The 15,289-nt window shown below is 50.7% G+C and overlaps 1 protein-coding gene across 1 annotated transcript in view; it reads right to left on the minus strand.

Moving 5' to 3' along the window:
• The window catches only part of WDR64 (WD repeat domain 64), a 202,158-nt gene that overhangs the window by 160,451 nt on the left and 26,418 nt on the right, over nt 1-15,289 (minus strand). The window contains exons 3-7 of the mRNA XM_075350352.1: nt 14,680-14,785; nt 7,908-8,017; nt 2,910-2,939; nt 2,628-2,738; nt 427-641 (exon numbers count right to left, since the gene is read on the minus strand). Coding sequence (XP_075206467.1) covers nt 427-641; nt 2,628-2,738; nt 2,910-2,939; nt 7,908-8,017; nt 14,680-14,785 — 572 coding nt within the window. The remainder of the gene's footprint in view (nt 1-426; nt 642-2,627; nt 2,739-2,909; nt 2,940-7,907; nt 8,018-14,679; nt 14,786-15,289) is intronic.

Consider the following 15,289-nt stretch of genomic DNA (forward strand, 5'->3'; position numbering starts at 1 on the left):
GATCAACGAGTGAACAGGCTACCACAAGAGGTAGTGAATTCCCCTTCAATGGAAGTCTTCAAAAAGAGACTGGACAGACACCTGTGTGGAATGATATAGTGAATCCTGCTGTGAGCAGGGGGTTGGACCAGATGACCCTGGAAGTCCCGTCAAATCTCTAATATTCTATGATTCTATGACACAGTGGTACAATCCTGGATTTGGGAAGTTCTGCAAAGAGGTTGGCGTCATTCCTAATTTGAGCTGTATCTGCACCCCTAAAGCATAGCTACAGTTGAATATTATGGTGGAGCACGAAGCCATCAGCAGTATATAGCAAGATATTTTCAGCATCATGAAACACAAATCCAATGACCTGACAAGAATGTAGCATACTTACTTCTTTACACTGACTACTATAGATATATTATAAAACAACTGCCTCACCTCCTGAATTTTCTGGAATCTAAGACAACTGGATGAGACACCTTTGTGGACTGTGGATCTTCTACTTTGAGTTCATCATTTGAAAATGAATACAGACTTACATATCCAGTGTCATCTCCTACCAATATGTCATCCTGCAAGGGCTGGTCTTGTGAGATCACAGAGCAAACGCAAAGAAGGCAGTGCTCCATCGGTTTTATGCAGACATAGTTATCCTTAGAGAGTAAAAATGGTTACAAAAAAGAATTCATAAAGTCAATTTGAATGTCCAGTATTTTAATATAAGTACTCTGTGGTTATGTAGTGCATTGGGGTAGGCAATGCATGTTAGGAAGCCAAAATATAGCCAAGTATGTGACCCATTAAATTATACCTGTCATTTCAAGAAACTTTTAAGAATAAGCTGTCATTTGTACATGAGGAATAATACTATTTATTGCCATTACATTTTTATATGCTGGATTTTTAACAAGCTTTCTCATTTGCATGCTCAGTCTCTAATATCCAGGTAGTGGGTGGAGACTAGCTGCTATGATGCCTCCTATCGATACTTCACAGTGACAATTGTAGACAATTACATTTCTCAGTTGATTGATGAACCAACCAGGGGAGATAATTTTCTGGATCTGGTCATGTATAATAGACCAGATATAATTTCAGATCTACAGGTGTCACAAACGTCTTCCTATATTAGGAGATTTGTAACAGGTTTCGGCCCTGAGTCTCACTTAAGGCCCCGTCACACTAAGCAACATCGCTAGCAACATCGCTGGTAACGAACAACTTTTGTGACGTTGCTAGCGATGTTGCTGTGTGTGACATCCAGCAACAACCTGGCCCCTGCTGTGAGGTCGTTGGTTGTTGCTGAATGTCCTGGGCCATTTTTTAGTTGTTGCTGTCCCGCTGTGAAGCACAGATCGCTGTGTGTGACAGCGAGACAGCAACAACTAATGTGCAGTGAGCAGGGAGCCAGCTTCTGCTGAGGCTGGTAACTAATGTAAACATCGGGTAACCAAGAAGCCCTGTCCTTGGTTACCCGATATTTACCTTTGATACCAGCCTCCTCCGCTCTCACTGCCTGTGCTGCCGGCTCCTGCTCTGTGCACAGATAGCTGCAGCACACATCAGGCAATTAACCCGATGTGTGCTGTAACTAGGAGAGCAAGGAGCCAGCGCTCAGTGTGCGCTGCTCCCTGCTCTGTGCACATTTAGCTGCAGCACACATCGGGTTAATTAACCTGATGTGTGCTGTAACTAGGAGACTGGGGGCTGGTCACTGGTTGCTGGTGAGCTCACCAGCAACTCGTGTAGCCACGCTCCAGCGATCCCTGCCAGGTCAGGTTGCTGGTGGGATCGCTGGAGCGTCGCAGTGTGACAGCTCACCAGCAACCTCCTAGCAACTTACCAGCGATCCCTATCGTTGTTGGGATCGCTGGTAAGTTGCTTAGTGTGACTGGACCTTTAGCCTTGTGAGACTCTGGAGATTAAATGTGTTTTCCTTTCTATTGGTGTATTAAGAGTTAATGCAGTTTTGCTGCCAGCAGCTTTCTAGTAGTCCATGTCAGGTGCAGCCGCTGTGTGACCACACCCACCACCTTCAAATAGAGGTAATACCCAACAACCTTTGCTGTTGATAGAATCAATTCTGTTCTGACGACCTGGGGGAAAGGAGCTGCTTGGGTTCTGACCTGTCTGTCTGCTGCCTCAGAGTCTGGCTGCAGCAGTGGAGTTTGTGTTTGTATCCATTTTCCCTCTGTTTGTCCGCCTACCCTTTGTCTTCTATTAGTGCAGTGGTGGAACTAGTGTTCCTCGCCAAACAGCTCACTAGCTACAGTTAATTTCAGGGCCTGCTAGGGTTCAAAGTATCCTGCTCGGGGACAGGTTAAAAGAACCTGAATTGGGCTGGCTAGGGAGTGCAAGGTACTGCTGCAGATGAGAGCAGGACCCATCTTACCCCTCCCTAGCGCCAGGGCCGACCATTGTTAAAGTGTCCCCCTTTGTACAGTGTTTTTGTAGTGCACCAGACAACTGTAGGTCACACCGTTTATTCGGACCTCTCCCACTCCGAGCATGACAACAGGTCTGGGAGCACTTAGGCACAAGCAAATGTAATGTTTAATGTAATATTCAATAAAACAGACAATAAAGCTTTAGCACCATTTTGAATAAACCATAACTATTATTAAGCCAAAGTGCACTACCTCATTCTTTCCATGGCACTTATAATCCCATATGACAATGCTTGTTTCTGTCACAGCGACAACTTTTTTAAGTTGATTCAGGAAGTCACATCCAGAAAACCAAGAACTCTCCTAAGACAAAAAAATAACATTAAATTAACAGCACAAAACAATCTGATCCAAAAAAGAATGTAATACAGTAATTAATAAAAGTGCAACAAGTCAATGGTTTCACTCTACACACAATTAACTATGTTACAATCAGAAAACTAATACTAGAATAACATTAAAGACTGTACTTACATTAGCATGGATACAGGAATATTGTCTCATCTGTATAGAAACATAGATAGTTATGTTAAAGATAATTCATGCAAGATCTACTTTAATCAAAAACATTTGTATGGGTTTTTTATGCTCCAAATGTAGAGTGCCTTCCCAAGTACAAGTATGTTGTCTGCCATATTTTAAGTCATTCGGTTTTATCAGAAGCAAAAAAACAGCTCATCAAAACTGTCTGCTGAACAATCAATCTGTCGACTTGTGTCTCTCCTGATTGACTCACAAGCATGCATTTCTGTGTTTTCTATGGGGAGAGTGTATTAAGCTACTGCCAGGGCTGGTAAACACAAAAAGTCCAAAAGGCGCATAATAACATAAAGCTGTTTGTGAATAATCTCAAACACCTGCAGCTATACATAAGACCACTCCATAAAAGTTATAAGCAGGAGGACGAGGAGTTGTGAGTTCAATTCCGCAGATAATTCTGAATGAATAATGGACATGCAGTTACGTGCCGCTGCAGGAAATCCGCAGCATTTTCCCGCAGCCGCAAATACCGCAGCATTGATACAGTGTACTGCCCAGGACTATGGGGTACTCGGTCCCATACCTGTCAGGTCAGCGTTCTGTTCCTGTCCATGGCTCAATCGTTACTGCTGGTGCCCTCGGATTCTTGGGTCAGTCAGGTCCATGAAGGTTCCCTTTCTGTGCAGGTATTTGTTAGGCTGCTTAGAGCATCCACCTAACCTAGGGCCCTGTGCCCCGTTGGTGCTTTGGTTCCAGGGGTACCTCTTTGTACCCTCCCTGGCAACCACTCTCCTGTGCCCGTCAGGTCACCATTACATGACCCCGTTTTGAGACATGTCCGTCTCCTTAACTGGTCTCCACCAACTGACTACTGTCTGTCTCCCCCCCCGGGGTGTTGGCTAGTGGACTGGATCGGCTCCACCCCTAGGTGGCCATCCATTGGGTCCCCAACTAGTCAGTCATCCCTGTCTGGGTGAGGATATTGGGGATGTTATATGTGTAGAATGGTACCGGCATTGAGTTTCCAGGTCCCTGGGGGTAGGCCCTGCATCAGTGACAGGATGCAATACCTAGTAGTGCCCTGAAGGGTTCAGGGGCACTACATTCCCCCTTGGTTAAACACAGCATGTCTGCGGGCTGCAAAAAGTAACACATTTTTCATTGAAACTTTAACATTTTTGAACATCAACATTCTAACCACGCAGAGGAGGCATTGCTTAAACGTTTACTAAACTTGAGCACCCCTCACATCAACCCCCACCCAAAGCTCCTGGTCCCAAAACCCCTAGAAGGAAGGCCACCGGTTGCTATGGTGACCAAGTCTCTGCGACCTCTGCCGCAGACCCTTCCTGCAACCATCCTCTCCTGGTTAGTGGTGTCGATTGGAGTCCTTTTGCAGGTTTGTACTCTGGGATTGGCACAAATAGTGCAACTATTTAAACTGTGAGAGTTTGGATCATTCCCAGTCCAATGACCAGTGGTTCATTTTTATCAAAACTTTGCAATACGGTTATTCAATATTTTTCACATTATTTAACTCAAAATAACGAAAATTGGGTAACCGGGTTCAGTTACTACAGCGCAGGTGCACTCACAAAGGAAGCAGGAATAGAGGAAGCAGGGGCTGACAACACGGTAACCTTCTGTACATCCAAGGCATGCCAGCCCCTTTCCCCAAGATGGCGGGTGTAAGTGACCACGTCACCTGGGTGCAGATCACGGTCGGGGTGTCCCTTCTGCAGGCAGTCTAGCCCATACTAGCGGCACACAAACACCCCAGCATGCACTCCGGGCTCAGAGATAAAGCTCCACCCCAGTTTTTAATCAAACCGATCCACAGTACCCTGGTACCGTACTCTACAGGCCTTCTAGCTGGCCTGGCGCAGGCTCTGCTTCTCTTCGAGGTTGCGGGCCTCCACCTGCTTTCTTCGGGTCGCCCGCTCCTTCTGCTCCTTAGCCAGCTGCCGGATGGTGGCTTGGCAGGCTTCGTAGACTTCCTCATCCACGTCAGCCCATTGCCTGGCCACAGCCACGCCCCACACTGGCTCTAAGATCGGCTCCACCTGACCCAAATAGTCCGCTTCCGGATTCCCACCAGCGGATGCCCACTCAGCCCAGTCGCCGGCGACTCCTCTGTCGGTCGTTGTGTCTCCCAGGGTTGCATCTAGTGACACGGCCTGGTCTGGACGAGCTTGGTCCTTATACTCCGGAGAAGGGGATGTGGCCTGGTCTGATCTGGCCATGAATGGAGACTCTGCGGCCTGGTCTGGTCTGGCCGGGATACATGGGACACTTGGGTCCTTCTCCTCCAGAGAAGGGGATGCGGCCTGGTCCGATCTGACCGTGGACAGGGGTGGCGCTGCCTGGGCCGCAACCGGGGATGGAACTGGTGGCGCTGCCTGGTCAACGGCTGGAGATGACAGAGGTTTTGCTGCCAAGGGGAGTGGTGGGGCCAGGGAGGTTTCGGTTCCTATCTGCTCCTGGCGCCGCTCCTCATGCAAGACCCGTTCCTCTTGGGCTCCCACAATCACCACCATCCCCAGCATCTCTGCACGCGAGTCCATTAACTTGCTGGATGAGCTGCGCCCGCATCTGGATGCACAGCCACTCCTCTTTTCCCTCCAGCCAAGCAGAGGTCTCTTGTCCCTTGGGGCAGACATCTTGTCTCTCTCGGGTTTGCTTGGCTGAGGAATCGGGGCTGCCTTTCCTCTAGCACACCAGGGAGCATTCTGCAGCAGGGTCTTCCGGCCTCCTGCAGGCAGTTTCAATTTAACATCTTGTACACTCCCAGGTAGCGGAGTCTCTTTCTCACGTGCTTTCACCACAGTGATGGCGCAGTCAGTTTTTCACAGATGATAAAATGGCGGTAGTTGTTCACAAAAACAGTCCATAAGGCGCACGTCACCCGTGTTAATGGGTCCAGTCCATATCCTATTCGTGACACCAGAAAAAGCTGTACCGCCCAGGGCTATGGGGTACTTGGTCCTGGGACGTATATACTGTGTGTACTGTGGCCGTTGCCCGGTTCCGTGACCCTGGGGGTGCTTTTGAATAGGGAGATATTTACAGGGGATTTGAAAGAGTTTGTATATCGTGACGCCACTTGCGGGTTGCGGCTAAGTAGAGGGAGCCACCGCTGCACAGTTTATGGCCGCTGGGGCTGGTGGTGATGGCAGCTGGGTTGATGGGCTCTCCGCAAGTAGGGCTGAGCCCCAGGGTGTAGATGATGGGGTGCGGCGTGGAAAGAATGAAGACCACACGATAAGAATACAGTGCAACTTGGTTTTTACTCACTGAGGTAGGCAACGCTGGATGGCTGGTTCAGACCTCGGGTCCCTGTAGTCCCAATGCCAGTGTGGTACCCTGATGGCTTCTTTCCCCGCACCTCTCTGTTACTTTTGTGGAACCCCGTAGCTTGGAGCGTCTGGGGGTTCCCTCCTGTTTGTTGTCAGGCTCTCGTCCATACGGCAGGCAGTGTGAACCCTGTCGGGTCGGTGTTCTGTTCCGGTCCCTGGCTCAATCGTTTCTGCTGGTGCCCTCAGATTCTTGGGTCAGTCAGGTCCATGAAGATTCCCTTTCTGTGCAGGTATTTGTTAGGCTGCTTAGAGCATCCACCTAACCTAGGGCCCTATGCCCCATCGGTACTTTGGTTCAAGAAATACCTCATTGTACCCTCCCTGGCAACCACTCTTCTGTGCCCGTCAGGTCACCGTTACACGACCCCGTTTTTAGACACGTCCGTCTCCTTCACTGGTCTCCACCAACTGACTACTGTCTGTCTCCTCCCACCCGGGGTGTTGGCTAGTGGACTGGATCGGCTCCACCCCCAGGTGGCCATCCATTGGGTCCCCAACTAGTCAGTCATCCCTGTCTGGGTGAGGGTACTGGGGATGTTATATGTGTAGAATAGTACCGGCATTGAGTTTCCAGGTCCCTGGGTGTAGGCCCTGCATCGGTGACAGGATGCAGTACCTAGTAGTGCCCTGAAGGGTTCAGGGGCGCTACAACACCCCAAATCCCATAGGATAACATGGGGAGTATCTCTACTTGCGTAAACCCGCGGATTTATCTGGAGAATCTAGAAAATCTGTGGGTTTTCCGCGGCAAAATCCGCAGTTACTTTCTTCCGTGGGCACATGGCCTAATAGGTGCAGACATAAATTGGTCCTCAAAGGTCCAGCAGTAGACAACCGAATTTGGGGCTAACTTTGAAGGCAACTACTTGACACTAGGGTAATTCTTATGAGTTGATTTACAAATGACCTTTTAGGGGTACTTTGCACACTACGACATCGCAGCTGCGATGTCAGTGGGGTCAAATTGAAAGTGACGCACATCCAGCATCGCAGGCGACATCGTAGTGTGTAAAGCCTAGATGATCCGATTAACGAGCGCAAAAGCGTCGTAATCGTATCATCGGTATAGCGTCGGCGTAATCCATAATTACGCTGACGTGATGGTCTGATGTTGTTCCTTGCTCCAGCAGCAGCACACATCGCTGTGTGTGAAGCCGCAGGAGCGAGGAACATCTCCTACCGGCGTCACCGCGGCTCCCGTAGGATATGCGGAAGGGAGAAGGTGGGCGGGATGTTTACATCCCGCTCATCTCCGCCCCTCCGCTCCTATTGGCCGCCTGCCGTGTGACGTCGCAGTGATGCCGTACGAACCGCCCCCTTAATAAGGAGTTGGGTCGCCGGCCAGAGCGACGTCCCAGGACAGGTGAGTCCATGTGAAGCTGCCGTAGCGATAATGTTCGCTACGGCAGCTATGACAAGGATATCGCAGCTGCGACGGGGGCAGGGACTATCGTGTGCGACATCGCAGCATCGTCTTGCGATGTCGCAACGTGCAAAGCCCGCCTTAGACTTTATTGATATCATGGATTGTGTGTACACAATGATGATAAAATATTAAAAGAATACAACAGATAGATAAACAGACAGATAATATAGTTAGATAGATAGATAGATAGATAGATAGATTCTAGTATACCTTGTTGTTAAATAGTGCAATGGTCCCATGTTGTGAAACAGTCAGCACAGCATCTAATAGTGGCACTTTCACAACACACTGGATAGTGTCTCTCTTCTTTTTCCCTGCCCCTGTTAACAAGAAAGCTGAATGTTACTGTAAAAGCACAACAAGTAATAAATACCATACCAGTCAGAACTGCAAGCTTCCCAGCAGGGGCGTTGCTAGGGTCAGAAAACATCAGGGCCCCAATCCCGGAGGCATATGCTTTGCAGTCAACCACGCCTCCTAATTAAAAATGTAACACCACAACATAACTACAGATAATATCATAGAAGACATCTGAAGTCCTATATAACACCACAGTGATAACTATAGATAATGTAGATGTGCAGTCATATGTACCACCACAGTGATATCTACTACTTTATTTGTGTTCAGTGCCATAGCTCCCAACTGTCCTGGATTGAGCAGGACTCTCTTGATTTGAGGGCTCAGCCCTGCTGTCCCAGTATTCACTGATCTTGTCCCAGCTCTTCCTGCACTTTCAGTGCAGTGCATATGTGGAACCCCTGAGGCTCTGGTCACCACAGGGTACTGCATCCCAATTAGGATGCGGTATCTATCTCAGGTAAGGAGGGGGATAATTACTGGTGTTTCACATCCACACACTCTGTGCCACCCCCGTGCCAGCAACCGGTGCTGCTCGGATCTGGGACCTACGGTACGGCTCAAGGGGTTCCCCGGACCCGGGGGTCACGCGGACACTCCGAATAAAAGGGGGACGTATTTGTACGGGATTGATTTTAGAATGTCTGTGACGCCACCCATGGTGTGTGGTGAAGTGGGACACCACCGCTGCTGTTGTGGGATACCCGGGGGAGATGTAATGGCAGCAGGATGTTAACCCCTCCGTGGGTAGGGATGGTTGCCCCAGGGCCCAGTGTCTCTGTGCAGGGTATGGTGATGGCAGGGCCTTGCACGCCCAGGTGAACCAGGGGATAGTTGGTTACTCACAATTGAATGAATCACATGAGTCTTTTGGTAAACCAAGGTGCTGGTGGCCGGCCGCCGCGGCCGGTTGTACTCTGGTCTGCTCACCCGGGCTGGTGGTCTCTGTCCTTTCCTCTGCACTGTTTTGTGTATTGTGGGCTGCCTGGTTTGGAACTCAGGAGTCCGTTCCCGGCTTTCTGTGTGCCTAAGGAGCCGTGCCTGCTGACGCTGACCCGTGGGATCTATGGACCCTGGCGGTTGCCCTATCCCTCTCTGTGGGTGGTTGTCTGCTTTTGGGACTTTGGTTGGGACAGGACCTATAATCCTGCCGTCAATCGGTTAATTAGCTAGGCCGCTGGTTTCCGTCCTGGCTTCAGGGTCCGAGTACCCTCTCTGTGCATGGTTTCCGGTCGGGTCTCCGGTGTCGGTACCGGTGGGCTCCAACCCTTCTCTGGTCCTCCCTGGATCTGCTGAGCTGTCTTCCCGTCTCCTGCTGACGGAGAACACCGTCTGCCAACTATCCAAGGTACCAGGGCTCCGACCCTGGCACCGTTCAACTTGAACTTCCTCTGCTGGAGCTACACCTAGCTCCAACCCACACTCCTTTCCACTTGAACTACAGCTTAATCTGTTTGTTTTCCTGCCCCGGGTTGTCTAGACCCCTAGGTGGGCGTTCCCTAACCGCCTGGTCCCGCCCAATGGTGTGCCTGTCTTGCCCTAAGGGGGGGTGACTAGGGTTTCAGGTCGGCTGTATGTCACATAGGTGAGGGAAGGTGTTGTGCGGGGGCTATGTGTGACTACCTGGTTTTGCCAGGGCGTCACAACTACATACAGCTTAGGAGCCTTCACACAGAGTGGGTTGGCTCAGGGTAGGCTGGGGGTGGCCATACAAACATGGACTTCCTGGTCACTGAAGCCAGCCACCTGGAGGGGCGGATTTCACTTGGAGTATTAATAGGCACTACACATGCACATTATTGCATACCTCCCAACTTTTAAAGAAGGAAAAGAGGGACAAAGTTTGCGGCCCTAACCACACCCATTTCACAGTCATGCCCATATCCACTCCCCATCCACACCCATTCAGCATGGACACGCAGGCAGCCGGCGGGCCTCCAGCATGGACACGCAGGCAGCCGGCGGGCCTCCAGCATGGACACGCAGGCAGCCGGCGGGCCTCCAGCATGGACACGCAGGCAGCCGGCGGGCCTCCAGCATGGACACGCAGGCAACCGGCGGGCCTCCAGCAAGGACACGCAGGCAGCCGGCGGGCCTCCAGCATGGACACGCAGGCAGCCGGCGGGCCTCCAGCATGGACACGCAGGCAGCCGGCGGGCCTCCAGCATGGACACGCAGGCAGCCGGCGGGCCTCCAGCACGGAGAGGCAGGCAGCCGGCAGGCAGCCGGCAGGCCCCAAGCACGGAGACGCAGGCAGCCACAGTGAGGCGGCCGGTCGCCCACACAGTGAGGCGGCCGGTCGCCTTCACAGACAGGCGGCCGGCCGCCCGCACAGACAGGCGGCGGGGGGCGCCCGCACAGACAGGCGGCGGGGGGCGCTCGCACAGACAGGCGGCGGGGGGCGCCCGCACAGACAGGCGGCGGGGGGCGCCCGCACAGAGAGGCGGCCGTCCGCCCGCAGAGACAGGCGGCCATCCGCCCGCAGAGACAGGCGGCCGTCCGCCCGCAGAGACACGCGGCCGTCCGCACGCACAGAGAGGCGGCCGGCTGCCCGCACAGACAGGCGGCGGGCCGCCCGCACAGAGAGGCGGCCGTCCGCCCGCAGAGACAGGCGGCCGTCCGCCCGCAGAGACAGGCGGCCGTCCGCCCGCACAGAGAGGCGGCGGGCCGCCCACACAGAGAGGCGGCCGGACGGCCGCACAGAGACGCGGCCGGCCGCACGCACAGAGAGGCGGCCGGCCGCACGCACAGAGAGGCGGCCGGCCGCCCGCACAGTGAGATGGCCGGCTGCCCGCACAGACAGGCGGCGGGCCGCCCGCACAGAGAGGCGGCCGTCCGCCAGCAGAGACAGGCGGCCGTCCGCCCGCAGAGACAGGCGGCCGTCCGCCCGCAGAGACAGGCGGCCGTCTGCCCGCAGAGACAGGCGGCCGTCCGCCCGCACAGAGGCGGCCGGCTGACCGCACAGAGAGGCTCCGGCCAGGGGTGGGGGGGGGAGGGAGGGGAGTCAGCGCTGGGGAGATTCAGTTTACGTACCTTAGGAGCAGACAGAGACTAGTTTCGGGCAGCGCGCTCCTCTCTGTTATGCCACGTCACGTGTTAGGATGGTAGGAGGGAAAAGCAGGGAGGCGGGGAGAGAGTGGGTGGGCGGAGCCCGGGAGACGGCCGTCCCGCCCGTGGCAACGGGACAAACAATGCAAAGCGTGATAGTCCCGCTGTATCCAGGACGGTTGGGAGGTATATTATTGCCAATCAGACTCGTCAGGACCATAGTTCTGGCAACACACCTCTGGAAAACTTTGACTTTACTGGGCCCGGTGGCTTGCAGTGGGAGGTCAGCCAGGGTACATAACTGTGAGGGGGACACCCTAGAAATAGCACACTCTCCCTCCTTTTCTTTTTACAACGCCGGTGGTGACCCTTTACCGGATCAGGGATTGACCGAAGTCCAGCACGGCAGTGACCAGTATGACCGGGCTGGCAGCTGAAGTTGTGAATAAACTACACCCTGAATCCGTAGAGACTGTGTTGGCTCGTCCAAACAGGTGCCGCCACCCAGCGCTTAGGCACCAACAGCCATTACTACCCTTGTCATCCACCCGGGCCCCGCTCCGCCTGTGGGGAGCGATACCATCCCAGCTGCCTTAACACCTGCCCTGGAGAGGAACCCGGCAGTGGCGGCTATTCCCTCCCTGGCCGCATACCACAGGTGGCATCACGACAAACTCTTTTCCAAATACCCACTTCCCTCCACCACCATTTAACTGTACGCCTCCCTCGGGGCAACGTTACCGGGCAAGGTCACCCAGTGACAACAACTGACCCGACGCTAAACGGCCCGGCGACGAGTAGGTTTAACCTCCTGCCCAGTGGGGCGCTACACATACATTAAACATTTTCTTCTAGTTTCCCCAGGACTAGATCTCAAAAAGTCTTTTTCTGTAGGATGCAGCTCTATCACTAAGCAACTGCCTCAACTGAGAGATAATGGAGGATTTGGTAATCTTGACCTGTATTGCAGGCAGGGAACCCAGAAGCACATTTTTCAGCTACATAGTGCTGCATTGTAAATATATCTCTGTCCCCGGAGGTGAAGAAAAACTACTATAAAATAATTACAAAAAAAGTTATTATCTTTACCCCTTCATGGACCTCAAACCATTAACACTCAATACTGATTATTTGCGCAGGAAGAAACGGCCCATGGAAACGGTCTTTTGCTTCAACTGTGTTGTTTCTAGGGCATTGTTTGGATCTGGTTACAGTCTTCTTTTAGAACTGATCATGGGTCTTCCACTGGTGCAGGTCACGGCATTCTGCTTGTGCAGATCACGGTCTTCTAGTATCGCAGGTCACAGTCTTCTGCTGGCATAGGTAACGGTCTTCCTCTCAGCTCATGTCAAGAATTTTCCTCTCTGCTCAAGTCACCGATCTTCCTCTAAGCTCAGGTCATCAATGTTGTTGGTGCAGGTTCTGATGCCAACTCCTCCTCTTCTCGGCCTGGGTAGGTCTTTTTTTATTTAGTAATATGACACAACTGTCATCTGACATGGTGTCTTATCCCTTCCCTCTAGGAAACTGATGATTTGCTTTAGCAATCTGGCTGTTCTTATAATTTCTGGAGACTAGATGGCAATGTTTACTTATTTGAGCTTCAGAGATCGTCAATACTTTTACTTAGGGGCAGAAACCCTGATTCCTGCAAAACATCAGTTAATAGGCTACTTGCTGCAGTTTTGCTAAAAATCACTGTTTTGTGTGATGCAGATCTACCATTTCCCTGAATGCTGAGCTCTGTATACCCCAGTTCACACAATTGATTAACAGCTTTCTGTGTACACTGTGTATGGTGTCAATCAGTGGTGGGTGCTGGATTACATAGAACTCATGAATTTGGAGGACTACATGGCATCATATTTACTAGTCCTCTAGTGTTAATTTCCTGCTAATAAAACAGTGATTTTATCAAAATTATATCAAGCAGCCAATTGACACATCCCTTGACAGTTCCAGGAGGGATTTGTCCGATCGTTGATTCCTGTATTACTCCCAATTAACCCTACCTTGTATAATTAACACACCGACACTGCTTATGACTTGGTTGAATTGGCCACAGCAGCCCTTTATTGCCTATTGTTTACACACTAACACAAGGGGGCGCCGTCCAACGGGCATCCCCAACATTTAACAATAGGTAATACCATAATAATACAGTACGTAATACAATTCGTAACCCTGGGTAGGCCCGGTCCAGAAACCACCTTCCACCACCAAAACATGATCCCTGGCCGCAACACACACCGGGCTGGAGATGAGGTATGAATCACCTACAGATCAATACTCCAACCTTGCAGGACCTCATGCCTGCAAGATCCCTGTATCTGGAGCCACTATATCCTACAAGTGACTCTCTAATCAAATAAAATTATCCATTAAACCGCCTCTGGACCAGACCTACCCCCCGCCATAAGTCCGGTCTAGAAGCCATACTCCACCACCAGAACACAATCCCTGGCCGCAACACACCGACCCAGAGATGTGAGGCATTAATCACCTACGGATTAATACCCCAACCTTGCAGGACCCCATGCCTGCAAGATCCCTGTAACCAAAGCCACTGTATTCCGCAAGTGACTCCATCAAATAACATTATCCAGTAAACTGCCACTGGACCAAACCTACTCCTGCCCAGAGATATGAGGCATCAATAACCTATGGATCAATCCCCCATGTGCGTAACAGTAACTGTGAACTCAAAACCAGAAACCCAACTACTGACTCCTCCTGTGATTACCATGTCACCAAAAGGATCACTGACCATAACAATGATCCCATATATATATATATGAGGTACTACTCACCAAAGGAGTAATCCCTTACCCCGACGAAAAAACCCTGTGCTTCCGAGTACCTGTCACCTGAGCCACTGTACCCACCTGTGACTCCCTGGCAACCATCAACTCTTTAATATATAACCCTTGGCAACAACCCTGACCCATATATGAGGCATTGATCACCAACAGAGCAATACCTCCTCCCTGCAGACAACCTTGTACCTGCAAGTCACCAGTAACCGGAGCCACTGTACCTTTCCCAATGACTCTCCATCCAAACACCAGTAACCATTAGAGCTCCTCTGGACCAAACCTACCCCGCCGCTGTGACAAAGGACATAAAAGCTGTCATCCAGGAAGTGCAAGAGAAGGTAACTAGCCCCCACCTCCTCCTTTATACCCATGCAGCTCCTCCTTTTCCTCCCACCATAATCCCCTCCCTAACCAATCATCATCTTCTTCCACCTTCCTATGATATCACCATTAACTCATTAACTCCATCAACTCCCTACCCTCCAGACTGTCATGTCGCCCCTACACCCTATGGGTTCCATGGCTTTCTGTCATACTGCTCTCAGATTAGGTGGCACGAACTTTGGTGGTTCCCTTTAAATTCTATGTGGTGAGATCTAAAACACATTAAAATATACAGTACAACATATTTTACAGATTACTTAGATTTCATCTTCCCTGTATTACATCTATAGGATCTAATATACCATATGGATAGCAGCACTTTTGCAGTGACACTTTATGCCAGGTCCACATTTCATGATCGATCATTTTATTACCTGTTGAATTTTTAAATGTCTCTCTTTTGGACAGAAAAAAGATTGCATTCTCAGGATCCAAATATGTCGCAATGATGTCCTCATCTCTTTGAAAGCAGCCAAAGAGCTAAAAAACAAAACATGGAGAACATTTCAGATTGATTTAAAAAGTATAAAAATAATGAGTTAATTCTCCCCTCTGATACAGCCCTAATGCAGACTATGTATTCCATCATGCCACTACCATTGTAGAGGGGGCAGAGTCTCGTCACACTGCCCTTCGTTAATTAAGTTCTAACTAATTGCAGTGCGTAGGAGATCAATGATAATGAGTTACTGTCCCCCGGCTCTCACTGCAGAATCTCGGTGTTTTCTTTGAGATCAATATTTTTTCCAGCAGCTGCTACCGGCAGGAGTCAGGGAAGACAGGCTAAAGCGGAATCATATAGGAATACACTGGTGATTCTACAGTGCCTTGAAAAAGTATTTAGCCCCCTTGAATTTTTCAACCTTTTCCCACATTTCAGGCTTCAAACATAAATATAAAAATGTTAATGTTATGGTGAAGAATCAACAACAAGTGGGACACAATTGTGAAGTTGAACGAAATGTATTGCTTATTTTAAACTTT

The sequence above is a fragment of the Anomaloglossus baeobatrachus genome, chromosome 1, assembly GCF_048569485.1.
Source record: "Anomaloglossus baeobatrachus isolate aAnoBae1 chromosome 1, aAnoBae1.hap1, whole genome shotgun sequence".
NCBI lineage: Eukaryota > Metazoa > Chordata > Amphibia > Anura > Aromobatidae > Anomaloglossus > Anomaloglossus baeobatrachus.